The 19,249-nt window shown below is 38.5% G+C and overlaps 1 protein-coding gene across 2 annotated transcripts in view; it reads right to left on the bottom strand.

The window, feature by feature from the left end:
* DLG2 (discs large MAGUK scaffold protein 2) overlaps positions 1 to 19,249 on the bottom strand; it is a 2,041,254-nt gene that overhangs the window by 619,335 nt on the left and 1,402,670 nt on the right. For both annotated transcript variants that reach the window (XM_073808350.1, XM_019948680.3), the window contains one exon: positions 6,681 to 6,805. In XM_073808350.1, coding sequence (XP_073664451.1) covers positions 6,681 to 6,805 — 125 coding nt within the window. The remainder of the gene's footprint in view (positions 1 to 6,680; positions 6,806 to 19,249) is intronic.

Here is a 19,249-nt window from a genome sequence, read left to right as displayed (position 1 = left end):
GGACCCTCAACTGCTGCGCCACCAGGGAAGCCCTTGCCTTGCCTTTTAACTTAGCCTTCATCTCACATTTTCCTTATAGCTTCGGGCTCTCACCCTCCACTCCAGCCCAGACTAACATCCCCAGCCGTCAGATGTAACAGTGTATTTCAGCTAATCTCTGTATCTGCTGTCCCTCACCTTGAGGGACTGGTTTCTTCCCTATTTCTGACCTTGATCCACCCCTTGTTTCTGATTGCTTTTCACATCTTGCCTCCAGGTGTGTGAAGGGCCTGAGCCCAGCCATGAGGCCTGATCATTGTTTCTGAAGATCAGAGTGTGGTAGTGCTGGCAGAGACAAGCCAGTCTGCACCTCAGCCTAAGTGAATATTAGGGTCCAAAATGCCATAGAGTCCATATTAGCTTTTTATTGCTCCCTGACAAGTTACCAGAGCAGTTGCAGTTTAAAGCAATGCATTACAGCTTCCTGACATATATGCTCCTACTTACAATTTACCAGTAAGGGAACTGGAGCACAGAGAGCTTAAAAAGAGGTCCAAGGAAAAAAAAAAAAAAAAAAAAAGAGGTCCAAGGTCACTTAGCTAGAAAGGAGAACTTGAAACCCAGGTCCTCTACTCCAAATAGTATGTTCTTTCTCCTATATCTCTCTTCTGGGGCAAACACTGGGACTTGAGTTCAGTTTGGAGTCTGATCTAATTAAGGAGAAAGTCACCTCTCATCTTATCTGTGTCTTAAACCTACACACTTGCTTTATATTGGGTGTGATGGAGCACATACAGGAAGACTTTTCATAATGAACTCAGAACTCCTCGAATAATGTAGATATTAATGTTTTGTTGCTCCTTACAAAATTACCACAAATTTAGCAGCTTAAAACAAGACCTAGGGACTCCCCTGGCGGTGCAGTGGTTGAGAGTCCGCCTGCCAATGCAGGGGACACGGGTTCGAGCCCCGGTCCAGGAGGATCCCACATGCCGCGGAGCAACTAAGCCCGTGCACCACAACTACCGAGCCTGTGCTCTGGAGCCTGCGAGCCACAACTACTGAAGCCCACGCACCGCAACGAAGAGTGGCCCCTGCTCACCACAACTAGAGAGAGCTCGCACGCAGCAATGAAGACCCAATGCAGCCAAAAATAAATAATAAATAAAATAAATAAATTAAAAAACAGCCAAAAATAAATAAAATAAATAAATTAAAAAAAAAAACCCAAAACCAAAAACAAGACCTATTTATTAGCTCACTATCTGTATAAGTCAGAAGTCTGACACAGTGTGGCTGGAATCTCTGCTCAGGTTCTCACAAGGCTGAAATCCAAGTGTCAACCAACTACATTCTCATCTGGAGCTGTGGGTCTTCTTCCTAGCTTATAAGGTTGTGGTAAGACACAGGTCCTTGCAGTTGTAAGATGGAGGTCCCCGCTTCCTTGTTAGCTATCAGCCAGAGGCCTCTGTGTGCTCCTAGAGTCCAACCTTGTACTTTCTCACATGGCCTCCTCCATCTTCAAACCAGGAACAGTGCCGAGTACTTCACAGATTTTGAATCTCTTTGACTTCCTCTTCCGCCACCAGCCAGAGAAAGCTCTCTACTTTTAGGGCTCATGTGATTAGATCAGGCTCACCTCAATATTCTCCCTATCTTAGGTCAACTATGCCATGCACTGAAACAAAATCACAGGAGTGACAGCTCATTAAAGTCACAGGTTCTATGGGTTAGGGTGTGGAATCATGAGGTGTGGCATTTTTAGAATACTGCCTACCACAATGTGTCTTTTAAATGTCATTCTTTTTCCCCCTGCAGTGTAACTTAGAACATAAATACATGGACATTAGACGCAGACTGCCTATGTTCAAAGTCTGCTCTAACATTTACTAGCCGTACAATCTTGCTAAGTTACTTAACCTCTTATCTCAGTTCCTTGATTTTCTTACCTGAAAAGAGGGAGTAATAAAAGTATAGGTCTCGTCAAGTTGTTATACACTTTAAATGAGTTAATGTGTCAGAAAAGTACTTGGCACACTGAAGTACTATGTTGTCCTTGCTATTATTATTATTGACCTGATTATTATATATCCACTGAAAAGTCCAGATTACTACTCTCCTTGGAACAGACCCAACACCTCACTTTTCTGGCCTCAGCTTCTCTTTCAAGTTTAGTATTATTTAACTGTCAAAAGTATAATTTATAATGTGACGGATACATCAGAAAAATTTTTACAAGTTCCTAACTCACAGCACCAAAGAATTTGTCAAGTTAAAAAACAAAACAAAACAAAACTATGTTTAGTTTATGGGCTTAGTTTTTAAGGAAGGGAAACATAGCAGATTCAGTTGACGGTATTACAAACTTGAGAATAGAAACACAGAACCTTTTTTAGTACCATACCTGTTTCTAAATGGGTTTTAATTTCATGTTATGATCAAGAGAATAGGGCATGTGAAAAGATAGGAACAGGAAGCTTAGGGAAGGCCCTAGAGGATGAACGGGAACTGAAAGAAAGGTGGAAGGGATGAGAGGAGAGAAAAAGAAGAAGGAATGGAAGCAATAGAAGAGGAAAGACCACTGAGAGGTAGAGAGGGCTGGTAAAGAAAAGGGGGAAACATTACTAAAATTTACTGAGCATGTACTATATTCTTGGCATAGCTAGGGACTTAGGTTATCTCACTGAATCCTCAGAAAAGGTATAATTGTCATCACTTTATAGATAAGAAAACAGCAACCAAAAGAGTTTAATCTTTCCAAAATCAACTATGTTAGTATACAGGCATCAGAACCTACATCTTTCCAGAGTTCATTGTTATTTGCTGATTCCATGTTCACAAGGACCAATGGTGAAATAGAAAGTACTCCTCACACATTGTTAGTCCAGCTTCAAAGAGTGTTCCCATTACACTGAGAAAAGACTTAGGTAGGCTTAGGTGTTACTGCCACTTAACACTACCTTAGATCATTAATTACTTGAGTCAAGACATTTGGAGTCTAAGGGTCCGAAAGGATACATGCACCCCAATGTTCATTGCGGCACTGTTTACAATAGCCAAGACATGGAAGCAACCTAAATGTCCATCGACAGAGGAATGGATAAAGAAGATGTGGCACATATATACAGTGCAATATTACTCAGACACTAAAAAGAATGAAATAATGCTTGCAGCAACATGGACGGACCTAGAGATTGTCATACTGAGTGATGCAAGTCAGACAGAGAAAGAGAAATATCGTATGGTATTGTATGGTATCGCTTATATGTGGAATTGAAAAAGAAATGATACAAATGAACTTATTTACAAAACAGAAACAGACTCACAGACTTAGAGAATGAACTTATGGTTACCAGGTGGGAAGGGTCAGGAGAACGGATATTTAGGGAGTTTGGGATTGACAGGTATACACTGCTATGTTTAAAATGGATAACCAACAAGGACCTACTGTATGGCACAGGGAACTCTGCTCAATATTTTGTAACAACCTAAATGGGAAAGAATTTGAAAAAGAATAAATACATGTACATCTATAACTGAATCACTTTGAGGTCCACCTGAAACTATCACAGCATTGCTAGTCAACTATACTCCAATGTAAAATAAAAAGTTAAAAAAAAAGACATTTGGAGTCTAGTTAAAACAGACCTCCCAAATGACTTATGCCTCAGGATAAATCACTCGTCTGAGCCTCAGCTTTCCCATCTGTAAAAAGTAGGCTTTGAACCAGATAAATTGCTAAATTCTGAAATCTATCTTAATGTCACGCTGCCAGATTTTCAACTGAGTGTTATTCCTGAACTCTTAGATGTCCCCAAACCATTCAAGTTCATGGCAGGAAGGAGTAGGGTGGGAAACAGTCTCAGTGGTAGTAGCAAGGATCTATCACAAAGAACTGGAGACCCCCACCAGAGCTGTCTTCACACAGGCACAAGGCTGTGATGCGGATTGGGGAGTTGGTATAGGGTTGCTCCTGTTAGGACCACTGTTCAGAGCTTTTCAGGTCATTCACTGCACAACCTCACCAGGCAAAATTCACATATACAGTCATAGGCCACGGCCCTGGCTCCAGGAAGCCAGAACGAAGACCAGAGGGTAGAGTTCATAATAAAAACAACTGTGGCTCAGTAGAAAAATAGCAAACTTTGTAATTGTTCAGAGTTGCGCATTACCATTGTGAAAAACTTTATCTTTGGGAATTTTCAGGCCAGGACCACATGAGGTAGGGGATTCTCCTATTGAATTAGAGTTTAGAGAGTACTTAAGCGATATACAGGACTCGATTTTGGAATGTATTCAAAGTTAGATGGGTGATCTTCTTAAGATGTTTAATTCTTAATTTCCTGAGTCCGTATTATTATGGCCATAATAACTGTACCTGCCTCATATGGCTGTGGTAAGTGTATAGAAGATTGTGTGTCTGTGTGTACCTACATCTCTATTTATATTATCAACCTATCTGTCAATCAATCTATGTATCCATCCATCCAACCATCCACCCACCTACCAACCTACCTACCTACCTATCTATCTTAGCCCAATGCTCCACACATGATGAAAGCTCAAAAAATGTTAGCTGTCATTATGATTATTCTCTTTACAACTATTGAATGATGCTCCCAACACAGCAGAACTTCCTTTTATCTCCGTAGGCATGAGCAAAGAGTGGTGGTACTCTAAGAGATGCCATTTTTCATTCTTAATTGTAGAATAAGCACATAACATGAAGTTTATTTTATCTGAAGCTTAGGGCCAAAGTTTGGCTGAGGCGAAAGTTCCCCTACGTCTAGGTAAAGAGTGGGATGAAATAATGATTGTGGCCCACTTTTCTGAAGTTTCCTTTAACAACTTTATTTCTAAACTTTTAAAATGGAGCTTCTCTAGGGTCCAGTATTAGCAATCACTATCCCCACCATGAGTCCTAGAATTACACAGCATCTAGTTCTAATCTCTCACTCTGCAGCATGGACATTCCCTCACCCAGAAATTAATTTAGTCAATTCAGCCTGAAAATTCTACTCAAAAAGCATGTGTTTCCTGCGGGAACGTCACTTATTTCTTTTCTTGTTGATAGGGGATGCCGATGTACCTGAAAAAAAAGCGTGATTTTCCTCCACAAGCTGCAATGATGCAGCTGTCCAAAGTAATCACTGCATCAGAACAGTTGGATAGGGAAAAAGTGTCCTTGGCTGCTTTATACAAAACCAGTAAGCTAGCTTCTTTATGCTTAAAAAAGCAGACTGAGGAAGGGCTACAAAGCTTACATTTCTGCCACTTAGGTCACAGTTTTCAGTGCGGCTCCATGCAAGCTAAAACCATTCTTACCTACAGGCCTTGGCCTGTGCTACCCTCTCTCCCCACTCATTAATTTACCTTCCTTTCTCTTCTCATTTTATTCACTCATTCATTCATTCAAAAACTCTCTCATTCATTCAGCAAGAATTTATGGATTCACATCTATAATATAACTGCTTGGCCTGAGGAGATTGACAATCTAGTAGAGGTGCTAAAATAACATTGGGACATGCTTTTCTCCCCAAGGAAATCTCTCCTAATTGTTCAATCTACAATTCCTTTAGCTAGTGTTTTATTTATTTATTTTTGGCTGTGTTGAGTCTTTGTTGCTGCGCGCGGGCTTTCTCTAGTTGTGGCGAGCGGGGGGCTACTCTCCATTGCGGTGCATGGACTTATTGTGCTGGCTTCTCTTGTTGTGGAGCACGGACTCTAGGTGCGTGGGCTTCACTAGTTGTGGCACGTGGGCTCAGTAGTTGTGGCTTGCAGGCTCTAGAGCACAGGCTCAGTAGTTGTGGCGCATGGGCTTAGTTGCTCCTCGGCATGTGGGATCTTCCCGGTCGAGGGCTCAAACCTGTGTCCCCTGCGTTGGCAGGCAGATTCTCAACCACTGTGCCACCAAGGAAGCCCCTAGCTACTGTTTTGAGCTCTGATAGAATTTTATATTATTTACCAAGAGCCCCATGTGGGTGACTCTTTTATTTTGTCAAATAATCTTTAGTTCTTTAAAGAGAGGGTCCCTGGCTCAAGCCACCACTATTCTATCCTGAGCAAGATCTGGCTCCACTCCAGCTACAGAACCTCACCTGGTGTTTTTCATCCAAGACACGTGATTTCTTTCTTTCCTGGGACCACTTGATTCTTCTCCCTCTGTGTTCTCATTCAGGTTTGTGGGGTTAATAAATTATTTTTTTAAGACTCAGACTGGAATCTTCTTACAGAATAGCTTTTCAGACTCTTTCCATCCAAACTCCTACAGAAAGCCCTTAGAAATGTTTGCCAAATCCATGAACACACACAAGGTGCATGACATGGAATTTCTTTGCTAACACTACAATAGTTACAATATATTGTTCTCTACACTTTTTATTATTTGCCCATCAGCTCATAGCATTCTTCTTTCCAATCAGACTGAAGGCCTCGTGGAACAGAAGATACATCTGTATCCCTTCCTCACACTGCCTGGCTCAATGTTGAATGTGGTAGCCATCAACAAACACAAATTAAATACTAGCTGAAATTCAGTAAGTAATAAGAGATCGGGAAGGTCATTACAGAAAGCTTGCTTTGACAGTCTTCTCTTTCAAGTACAGAACTTTTGGAGAATTATTACTCTGCAAAGGCACAAGTACGTCTCATTGATGTGGCAGATTTACTTTCCAAATAATTCTAACATTTCAGATCTTTACCTGAGTCTGCCATCCTCTGCTGCAGCACCTCCAGGTATAATCTTCGTAATAAATATGCCAGGGTCATCTCCAATGTGGGGATTATCTGTCCCTCCAGCAATACTGAATCCCAGGCCAGAATTCCCCTGTAGAAACAATAAGCAGACATTAAATGATGTGGCTGTCACCTAAACCTAGTTCCCCTTGTACTCTGCGTTATCATCTTACTACTCAAATGGAAATCAGGTGATAACAGCCTTGTATGCAAAGCTATAAAGTGCACTGTCAGCAGACAAAGGAAGGTCAGGAACAATACTCAGGTTTGTCCCTGCATTGCAACAATTCAAGGGCCTTATATTTTTGCTTCTAAGAAATGCTTCCTTTATTAGCAATTAAAATGATCATTATGAAGTAGGAAATAAATGCTTACAAACTGTGTAATATGAGAAAATGTAAAAAATCATTAGTGTCCATTGTAAAAATTATACACACATACGAAAAAGAATGGAAGGAAATGAGTCACGTGAAAAACATTTGATTTGATAGAGTAGTGAAATTTAGGTGTTTTCATTCTGCTATTTCTGGTATTGTTGCTCTAATACTATTTATCCAGCAAAGAAACGTGTTTTCCTATTAATAAGGAACTTTGACTTCAGAAGGCAGGGACCTCTTCTAGAGTCATAGCAAATGTGAGACACTTTTCAGTAATAAACAGGTTTTAATGTGCTGTAGATACAGACAAGGAATGCATTATTGTTGCAGCATGTAAATTTGAATAGTTTATACTCTAATATAGCTTTCATACTTACTCCTGTAGACTATAGTAATTGACATCCAATGTACATATAGCCCTCTAAAATTTGTATGTAATACATAATTAAACATCTCTCCCAAATTCACAAACCGTCTTATTTTTTATTTTCATATGCTTTTAAAATCTCCATCTCCATGGCTACATTATGTTTCCATACTATATTCTATTTTTTTTCTAATCCACCGTATATTTTAAGCCATTTCCATACAGCTAGATAGTCTTTATAATTATCCATTTAAATGACTAAATAATATTTCACTCAGGTCATTTGTTTAACCAGTCCCTTGTCACTGGATATTTAATTTCTCTATATACTCTTACAACAAATATAGCTTGCTAAATTTATGATCATTTGATTCAATTTTGCTCTTGGGTAAAAAGAGATGAGGAATAAGAATTTAGTAGTTAATCCAGAAAAATTAATTAGGGCACTCAGTGAGAAAAGTTCAATGTTAAGATAAGATCAAGTATAACTTGACAGTTATACCACCACTGCAAATGTCAAGGTAATGCTTAGCAATTTTTATTGACTGAATTAATAAAACTGAATTTCAGAGGGTGGGTTTCACAATTATACGTTGAAAGATTGAAGTTAATAATTCAACCACAGCCACTAAAATCTCGTCTTTGTACTTCTGACTTCTCTCTAATTCTGTTTTCTTTGAAAAATTCCAGTGTTCTTTGAACAGAGATATTACTTAGCAGTAGTCAAATAATGAATTTGTTTAATATTTATTCAACACCAGCTTTGTGCCTGGCACTGGACTAAGCCCTGGAGCTACAGCGGTGAACGTTTCAGTTTATGAGTCATGCGAAAGGCAAGTGCAGAGTGTAAGAGTGGCTAACAGGAGAGCCACACATAGGGACTCTTCCTGAAGGTGACGAGCACTTAGTTACTTTTAAGTGGGTCAAGGTGGGAGTTGGAGAGGAGGACAGAATGTTCCAGGCAGAGGGAAGAACATATGTAAAATCCCTGACGTAAGGACGGGTATGCCAGGTCCAAGAAACAGACGATGAGGCTAGAATGAAGAAAGCAAGAAGGAAAATTGGATGAGATGTGCCTTGATCATTAGGTTCTTCAGAGCAGAATGTATGTGAATCCATTTTTGGTTTTAATTACCTATTGACACCAGATGACTGCATTGGTGTTATATGAATATCTTCTACATGACTGCCTTGAAGCTAAGGCCAGGTGATTAAGACCAGGTGATTTCTGCCTTCATGGAATTCAAGGCAGAGCAGAAAAGACAGTGATAGTTTGGTGTTTGGTGATCAGTACATTTTCACTGTATAACCTCAACCACAGTGTCAGGTCTATAGCCACCAAGACAGTATTTAGGTGACTTACGAGGCAGTAGAAAATTATAGAATAAGATCTTGGGTTTTAGAAGGAAATAAGGGGAAGGTGAGTATTTTCAATGTAATTTGGGTTAGCTCCAAAAACATCAACTAGAGTATATTGGTCTTACCAGAGCTGACACCTCAGGGATAACAATTTCTTCATTCATATGGGTAGGGAAAGAGGCAAGCAGAGATTGGGAGATATCCCAATGATTTCTCCTGATAATATCAAAATTTTTGGAGAGGGCACTGAATACTTTGTCATTTGAGAAAAATATTCATGATCTAGCTCTTAACCCTGTCTCCTTTATTTCTAGCTTCATACTTTAGCCCCCAGGAACACTGAACTGAACTGCTGTCTCTTTCCTGAACAGTACACATGATAGCTCATCTCTTGGCCTTTACTCATTCTGCATTCTCTACAAGAAATCTCCCACCTCCCCCTTGATGGTTTAGATGGCATCTGCTCCAGGAAATATTAAATGACCACCACAATTCCTCTTCATTGGATAAGTCACTCCTCTTTTGAGTTTTTGTAAATTTCTCTGCCTAGCTATGTCATATACTGTGGTATTTTGACATTATATATTTATGAGTCTATCTTTCCTTCAAACTGACCTTATAGTAGGCAGGAACTATACAATATTCATCTTTGTTTCTTGGTGCCCTGTGTGGCACATAGTATTGTTCATTAAATATTTGATGAATGAATGAACAGACCAATTTATTGAGAATATTCAAGTTATAAAGGGAAGACTCAGAAAGGGCCCAACAAAAGTCCACAATGTGTTAAGGAATATAATACAGAATTAGAAGCCATTTTGTTCTTTGTGGCTCCAAGAATAAAAATGGAAAGCTCAGAAATTCAAATTGTGGCTTAGCTGAAGGATGAATGATGAGACAAGAGCTGTTCAAGTTGGGAATAGGCTGCTTTGCAAGGGAGGGAGGATGCTTCACTCAGTGGGCAGCTGGCTAGACACTGAACATGAGGGATCCAAACATCTACTGAGAGGTTAAACTGGATGACTTCAAAGGATTCTTCTGGATCTCTGGCTAGATTTGCAGGAAAACGGTTCTTGCCAGCAGGAAAAAAAAGGAATGCTAGAGGAAACTTCAGAGGGGGATGTAAGTCACTGCTGTATTTTTTAAAACTTATTGTATGAATTCACAGACCTTTGAACAGCTCTGATGACAACCTAGCAGTATGTAACCATCGTTTTTAGAATTGACTCTCATATGGAGAATATGGTGGCTCTGGTATTTACTAACATACATGCCCCTGCCCTCAAATCCACTCTGAGGAAAGGAATGAATGAAAAAGGAATGGATGAATCAGAGAATCCACAATAAAAAGAGGTAGATAGAATTCTCTGGCAGCCCAGTGGTTAGGACTTGGTGCTTTCACTGCCAGGGGCCAAGGTTCAAACCCTGGTTGCGGAACTAAGATCCTGCAAGCCAGGCAGCACAGCCAAAAAAAAAGAAAAAAGAGGTAGGTAGAGACAGTATAACTGGACCTGTGTTTCCAGTCCCATAGATTCCCAAAAGCTTTTGTATTTCAGTTAAAACCAGTCTGCAAGTTGGGCCTATCCAGTCGCCATGGTTCCTTAGAAGAGGCTCATCTGAATTCAGCTAAGGAAATTATTTAAAGTGCTTTCCCTTCTTCCCCTTATTATTCTCTCCCAGCCGTCCCTTTCAGGCCTTTGCTACCAGCAGCAGCATTCAGCGGAGAGGGAGAGATAAAAAGCAGCAGTGAAATTACTGCCTGCTCTTCTCCATGGCTGAATCTCTCCAGTCCCCTGACAACTGTCCCAGAGCCAGCCAGCCGCAAGGGCAGACCCCAGAACCTCTCTCTCTGAGCACCCATCTTTCCATGTGAACAGGCAGACCCCTGGCTGACACCCTTAGATCCTGAAAATTGTGACTAATTAACTGAGTGTTGGTACCTGACACAGTCAATGGAAACTGCAAGGTGCCATGCTGGTGAGGGCAGCCTCTGTATAGAGTTCCAGGTAGGATGCTGTTTCGTTGTTGGGCAGATTCCATGCCTGAGAATGTGGCTGGCAGGGACCATTCTTTCTCCTGGTTCCCAGTCCTCCACACTGGCTGACTCTCCCCCAGGAGCACAAGCCTATTGTCTAGCCAAGTTGTACTTTCTCCTTCATGTACTACACTCTATCTCCTCTCAGAAAGAAAAAAATAATTAGCAAAAAGAAAAGACAATTTACCATTTAACTGATGGTTGCAAATATATATACAATATCCTCAGAAACTCCTCTTTCATTAAAAAATTATTCTCTAATAGAAAATTACCCCCAAAATGGGGTTGTAGAAAAGAAGAGGAAAATAAAGTGATATCATAATCATATATATTTATAGAATGTCCTACTGACAAAGAATTTCTTTGACTGTCAGAAATTCCTACTTTAAAATACTATTTAATCTGGTAATTCAATTCTAGGAATTTATCCTAAAGAAATAACCAAAGATGTGTACAATGATTTATGTTCAAAGCTTTGTGGCAGTATCATGCTTCTTCTAAAAACAAAACAAAACAGAAAACAACTCGTAAACGGAAATATCCAAACAATGGAGAAATGGTTAAAAAATACTGTGGTATGTCTATTTGAATGTGGGAACATTTTGGAGCCATTAAAACTGTAGTGATATTTAATGACAATAGAAAATGTTCATTATACAAATGTGAGAGGAATAAAAAGTGTATGAAATTTTAATTAAAGTATGATCACCACTAAAATATTAAAAATGACTTGTTTTTAGTAAGAACATTATTACTTACTAATTAGTAATAGTAAAACTATAATAATTACTATTATTATAATATTAAGTAATAATTCAAACTACCTAAAAGGGAGACTTTTTTTAAGTTATAAAGTTCTTAGTAAAATACTAAAAATGTCCTCAAGGGAACTAACGTTTAGTGCATTTTTCTTTTTATGCTAAACACTGAGCTAGGCTTCTTACAATCCTCTATCTGGTAGACAGTATTTTCCCCTTTTTATATATTAAAAAACAAAACACAAAAACAAATAAAAAGAAAAGAAAAACCCTGAGGCTGAGAAGAGTGAAGTAACTTACATAAAGACAGAAAGTAAGTAAATAGTGGAATTGAAATTCAAACAGGATTTTTTAGGCTCCAAATACTAATTTTTTCCCTGTTACATCATACTGCCTCTTCTGGGTTAAACAAATAATTTGATGGTAAGGAAATAATAAAAACAATAGCAATAATAAACCATTAAACTTTGTTTTTGAAAAGAGTCTAAACCGCTCCTATCAGTATCATAAAAATATTCAAAAAATTTGTAATGGAAAAGCAGGTACTGGGACCATTCAGACCTGGGTTTGAGTGCCAGCTTTGCCCTTGCTGGATGTTTGACATTAGGTACCTTTCTTTCTTTTTCTTTTTTTTTTTTGGTGGTACACGGGTGTCTCACTGTTGTGGCCTCTCCTGTTGCGGAGCACAGGCTTCGGACACGCAGGCTCAGCGGCCATGGCTCACGGGCTCAGCCGCTCTGCGGCATGTGGGATCTTCCCGGACCGGGGCACGAACCTGTGTCCCCTGCATTGGCAGGCGGACTCTCAACCACTGCGCCACCAGGGAAGCCCTAGGTACCTTTCTTAACTTTGAGTCTAGTTTCCTTGTCTGTAAAATGTACGTAATAGTAACTACTTCACAGAATTGTTAGAAAGATTAAAGTAAATGACATATGTGCTAGCAGAGCATAGATCCTGGCACATGGGTGATGATCAGTCAATGTTAGTTCACTTCCTTTGGTTTGACACAGCACTGTTAAAAGGGTCCTTACAAATAGGAGGACAATAAAGGCAAATAGAAGATAGACAATGTATTCTTTCATTCATACCTTCAACAAGTATTTGTTGATGAATTTTAACCTACAATTTTACTATATGTTATTTCACTTGGTAAAGATAATTTAATTACACATTCTAAATATGGGAGAAGGGATGGTTAGGTAGGTAGTATTGAGAATTGTTAGGTAAATAAAAGCTAGATAAGGGAAGACTCAAACACTATTTTTTAAACTTTCAACACCTATGGCCTGTTTTGATACACTGAATTTTTGTATATCCTGTTACCAACCCCAAGATTCTGGTGCATTCCCCTCATTTCAGCAGGATCTATATTTTCTTTTCACTCCCTGCCAAGACTGTCAAACAAGCCTATTGTCTGCATATCTGCTCCAGCAAGACATTTATTTTTATTTACTATAATTTATACTACAAAATAATATATATGTTATTTTCAAGTATATAATTATACCTTAGCCTCCCATCTGTAAATTTCTGACATGCACTGAGATTGAAAATTATTAGTGCACAACTTGACAATTGATCAACAAATACTATAGAAAGGTGACCAATATAAGTAGGTAGAATAAAGATATTTTTTAAAAAGTTAAAACAGATAATAGCAATTAAAGAATTCTGTAGGCTACAGGCCAGGATAAAAACATCACTGGATAGAAAGGTCTATTAGTTGGCAAATAATCTTCTAAATTTTCCTGAAAGTAATTTTATTTTAGACAGTAAATCTAGAATGTCACAGAGAATAAAAAGATATCTTTTTCATAGTTATTACCTGTTGAAAATCATTCAAAGTCTTTCTCTCATCCATTTTCTACAACATACTGCAATATTAAAAGATGAATGGCCCCAGGCCCCCTATTAGGGTATAAACATATGAATGTAACACAGACATTCCTAACTACTGTTGCTTACGATTAACAACAACAAAAAATTTTCCCCCTCAAATTTTCCTTTTTTTTTTTTTCTTCTTAACATGCTAACAATCCATGTATCTTTGACTAAAGGTCTTAGCCCAGGAATAAGAGATGCCTGTTTTCACTCAGTTACAACTTCTAGGAGTTGCATTTAGGATGTCCCAAAGTTTGCTTTATTAAACTGTGTTTTTCTGGAAGCTGCTGAGTAGAGGAGCCATCAGGAGATCTGCATTCGGGGACTGGTAACTGCTTAGGGGAAAGTGTTTTAAGGGGATGGTGGAGAGGAAGCAGTTTCAAAAACAGGTGGACAGAGAATGCCAGATTACAGTAGACCAAAAAATTTATGAGAAGGAAATGGGTGACATAGTGAAGGCAGATTCCTGTTTCTGTGAAAGAGTTCTGTTCTTAGGGGGGATACATGGTAGTATCTGATGAGAAGGGGGCAGGGTAGTAGAAAGATTTTAGAGGATGGCAGGGAGGGGACTCAGCATGTCTGTGGCGTAGGGGGAAGAAGCCCATGGAAAGGGAGACTGAAGGTACAGGCGACAAGGAGAGCGCGTGGGAAACAAATCCTGACAAAGGAGGACTGAGAAGAGGGTCTAGAGTACAGATTCTCTGAGTCCTACCATAGGCACTGGTTAAATACATGTGCTATAGCCATACCAAGGAATACAATGGTATCATGAGATGAAAAGATCTTTACAGTACATCTTCAGATAAAGAAAACAGAAAACAGTATAGGATTTAAACTTTGCTCTCGCTTTGTAATATATATGCATAGAAAAAATTTGGAAGTATGTTCACCGACATGTTAATATTGCTCATAGATATCAGAATTATAGACCTTTTTTTCTTTTGTCATTTTGAACAAGTCCATCATTAATTTTTCCTTATAAATTATAAACACACACACATTATATTTGTAAAACTTGTCTAGCAAAAGAACAAAGGAAACTTTGCTTTAAGATAGCATAACTCAGAGTTGGCTTGGGAGAGGGATACCTTTTCTTCTTTACCAAGTCCATTTTGTCTCACCCTTTAGATAAAATTATAGTGTTATTTTAAGGGGGAAGAAGTGATAGGGTCCTTTTAAGATAGAGGAGAAGGAAACTGAAGGAGTTCTTGACTGATGACATGTCTTTGCTCTATATATTTAGATGTCAGGATATTAGAGGGAAAAGTCTAGAATGAATGTGGAGACTTAAGTAAAGCAGTAAAGGGTTGGAATTGCAGCTGTGAGGCAAGAGAGACATGTTGGGATCGGTAGGGGTCTGGTGAGCAGCACTGAGGTGGGACATCGTCAGCGTGATTATGAGATTTTCTCCCACAGAGTTTAGTAATCTTGAACAGCAAAAAGGGAAGGTTTGATTGCCTTAGGGCTGAGGTTTGAAAAGCAAATGTGGTTGACTCTCAAAGGAATGAGTATATAAATCACAAAGGATAGAAAAGGAAGAGAAGCAAGGAGGATGCTCAGAGACTGGATAGATAGACTGAGGTCATAGCAAGGTCAAATGATGGATTTATGGGGAACTGGGAACAGAAGAGAGGGTGGCAAGCTGTGGACACGATGGGATTTTAGGGTTCAAGATTTCAGAGATGGAGTAACACTCATTGATAGTCATGGGAGTGCATAAATGTCAAATCATGTGAATGTATTAAAGTGATGGGCAAGTCACAGTTGTAGCCAACACTGAAGTTTCCTTGGAAGAAAGAAAGAGACAAAATAGACAAAAGAAAAAAAAAAGGCCAAAATTGTTTGGTGAGAGTGAGGAAAGACCCAGGGTAAAGATGAGGAAAGGACTAGGATGTGAGGCAGTGTGGCAGTTGAAAGGGTTCCAAGCAGAGGAGCAAGATGTGCCAAGCCCCCATAACATCTCCTTGAGGGTGTACGTGAAAGTGTTCTGAATACCAGACCTAGGAGTATAGGTTCCTGGAGAAACTAGGTTTTCTTCATAAGGCGTGACATGATAAATGTGGCATTTTACTACAATTAATTCGAAGACTTTGTATAGGATGAATTAAGAATAGGCTTGATGGATTGAGTCAGAAAGCAAGGAGAGTAATTTGGGCTCCAATATAGTGTTCGAGCTGTGAGTTCTTAAGATCTGATTTAGGACATTGTCAATGACACTCCAACTGCAAAACGTTTAAGGAACATCTATCTTGTACCCTGCCATAGTATTTAACTGAATGCCACTAGAAGCTAATATATACTTCTCAACAGCTACCTCCATAGTCTCTTAACGTCTTGATCATTTTTTCAATGTAAGCTGTTAACAATGGAGTCCCTCTCTTGCATGCCCATTAAGCCTTCTATTTCCAATGACATCTCTTCTTGTGTTTTCTGAAAACTTCCTGGCATATGAAGGATTAAAGCATATATCTGTTTAGGACAGTTTATATATAGAAAATAAGAAAGAAATGGGGAAGCATATGAAATACTCAGTTACCACATCAAGGAATCTGATAGCCATCCTTGACTCCTACCGGCCTACCAGTCCCCGCATTTTATTAAACATCATGACTTGTCAATTCTCTCTTTGAAAGATCCCTCAAATCCAACCAGCTCCTCTCAATTTCAATTATCACTGCTCGGCTTAGAACTTCATTAGTTCTCCTCATTGATCCTGTGGCTTCCGGGCCTGTGTCACTTCACTCTATCCTTCTCATGGCAGAATGTGATCAAAATAACGGATATCAAACTCAAATGACAATGAAGGCAGACAAGACATATAGGATGGCAAAATGGACCCAGGAGAGGTAAAACAACACAGCAAGAGTGTGGTTAAATGGCAACTGGTCTTCATGTTGGGAATAAAATAGGGAAGAGGGGGGATCGAGCATATATCTCATCTAAAGGGAAGAGGTACCATTCAGCTCTTATGGATGGTGGGCACTCTAGAATGCGGGCCTAATGTTGGGAGATTGTTTTTCTCTGCTGAGGGAAGTTAGGAATCAAATTTTCTTAAGTAAAATACCAATTTTAAATGTTATAAAATTATTAAATTGAAATATATATATGTTCTTAGTCAACTATGCTCCCTGAAACTGGCAGTATGAGAAGCACATTCCATGACTGCAACATTGTGCAACATTGTGAAGACCAAAGAAAATATGTCCCCAAGCCAGAGATATGATCTAAGCATCAGTATTTTGTAACTTGCTCACTATTTGACTAAGTTGTATTTTCTTCTGTGTAGCTTTATATGCCCCTTGGTAGCATGTAAAGAAAAAATGCCTGACCCAGAGTAGATCCTCACTTTCTCCTTCATTTTCTTCTCTATATTATTTTGTGCTTGGTTCACAACTTTACTATTACACGCAGCACATTGTATTGTATTGTTTACTTGCTTATCTTCCCTATTCTATTGTGAGCATCAATCCAAAGCATCAAAACTGAGTTATACATTTTCTGTGCCCGAATCATGTAGTACCTATGCATGAAAAGAACTGAATGCATTCTTGCATGAACTAAATTGAAGGGCTTCTTCTGCCTGAAATACTTCTTCTCTTGTTGAATTCCTGTTCAGACACCAAAATTTACCTCAAATGCTATCTGCAATGTTTTCTCCAACTGCTCAGGCATACATGATTGCCCTTTCTTCTGTGATTCCACACAATTTCATTCATAATGTGATTAAGACCACAAAGTTATTTGTATATGTGTCCCTCTTCCTCTAGATTCTTAGCATCTGGAGGACAGGGGATACACTATATTTGCCATCCAATTCCTGGTAAGAGCAAATGTTCAGTAAATGTTTGCTGAGTTAAAATAAACTGAAGGTACTATATATAAAATAGATAACCAACAAGGACCTACTGTATAGCACAGGAAACTATACTAAATATCTTGTAATAACCTATAATGGAAGAGAATGTGAAAAAAGAATATATATATATATATATATATATATATATATATATATATATATATAAAACTGAATCACTTTGCTGTACACCTGAAACAACATTGTAAATCAACTGTATTTCAATAAAAATTTTTTAAAAACCCTGAAGAATACTCTAAATAATTTGTATTAATGAGCTAATAAGGAAAGGTCAGGTGAAGGAGTTAAAGGGGGGTTACTTGATTTTAGTATAAGAGGGCTAAAGGTTAAATCACCTAATTAATCCTCTATTTATGTATTTGAGTACCTACTATGTGCTCAACATTGTATCAAATTCTGTGAACAAAAGAAAATAAAAGATGTCGTTCTATTTCTGAAGGAGCTTAAATCTAGTTGGGGAGATGTGCCATATACACAGGGTGGGGGGTGGCACGACAGTTCAAATTTATCTTTGGCTCTTCCTCTCCCTAGGCCTTCTCCTCCATCATTTGCTAAGTTTTGTTCATTCTATCTATTAAGTACCTCTTGTTTTCATCCTCTTATTTCTATTCCCACTTCCTCTAGCCTAGCTAATTTCCTCATTTCCTATTGCCCAGGATACTGCAAAATCCCAGTGTCTGGGAATGGTCACTTTATACACCATTTCTTTTGATTTACTGTATTTCAAAAGTATAATTTTTCCCAATTTCTCTCATATCAACAATTTAGATCTTCTTCTGTATTCTATCCCAAATCTTTGAAAACCACCAACCTTTGAACAAAACAATCTTTTCACTCTCTGCTGAACCATGAGGATTTTTTAAAAAGGCTGATTCCTAGAGTTTTTGTTTTTTTTCTCTTTTTCTGGCAGTGTACACTTGTTCTTTCTTTTTACCACTCCTTGGCAGTACCCTAGGTGCTTATTTGTTACAACCTACAACTAAAAACTTATGTCCCTTAAAAGTAACTTTCCTTTGAAGTGGTAACTTGGGAATAACTAACTGTGGCTCTGATTTTACAAGCCTTCAACCCATACCCCTATCTCTATCAATCTTGACTAGGCCAAGAGGGATGGAGATGGGCACTTGCTATAACCTATTAGGCACCACTCTCTTGGAACGGATTAAGAAACCAAGCTCCAGAGTCATTCCTGCTGTGTTCAGATCCTAGCTCTACCACTTCTTGGCTTGTGATTCTCAACAGTTCTTTTAAGTTCTCTGAAGTATAGCTTCCTCATCTGAAAAAAAGGAATAATAACAGCTTTTGTGTTGGTTATAAACTAGCAGTACTCAAAATGTCTTCAAGATCAAAAGTGTTTTCATAATAACAAGATATTATTTGTCTTTCTTACCATGTTTACCTTTGCACTGATGATGCCTTAGAATAAAACAAGGCAGTGGTACCAAAGTGGACTGGTTATCATTGGATTCTTTACTAAACATATATTCACAACAAAAACAAAGAAATGTCAGTTTTACTTAAGAATTATCTTTGATGAAGCAGTGAAGATTATAAATTTTATAAAATCATTACTTTCGAGTCCATAACATTATAGTATTCTGTTTGATGAAATGAGAGGTATGCCTAAAGTACTTTTGTATATTGCATATGGTTTTCCCAAGGAAAAAAAAGTGCAATCATTTGAGTTGCAAGCTAAACTAACCACATTTTCATTGATTGCCATTTTTACTTGAGAAAAAATGACTGAAATACAAACTTCAATTATTCAGTCTTGGGTATCTGGCAAAAACTTTCCGGAAAATTGATGAAGTGAGTTTGTTTTTTCAAGGAAACAGCTGATAGTATTTGTCAATTGTAAAGTTTGAGTTTTCAAGTATCCACCAC

This window comes from Tursiops truncatus, chromosome 8 (assembly GCF_011762595.2).
Source record: "Tursiops truncatus isolate mTurTru1 chromosome 8, mTurTru1.mat.Y, whole genome shotgun sequence".
Lineage (NCBI taxonomy): Eukaryota > Metazoa > Chordata > Mammalia > Artiodactyla > Delphinidae > Tursiops > Tursiops truncatus.
The sequence above is the reverse complement of the archived record's forward strand: the minus strand, read 5'-3'. Positions and strand labels throughout refer to the sequence as shown.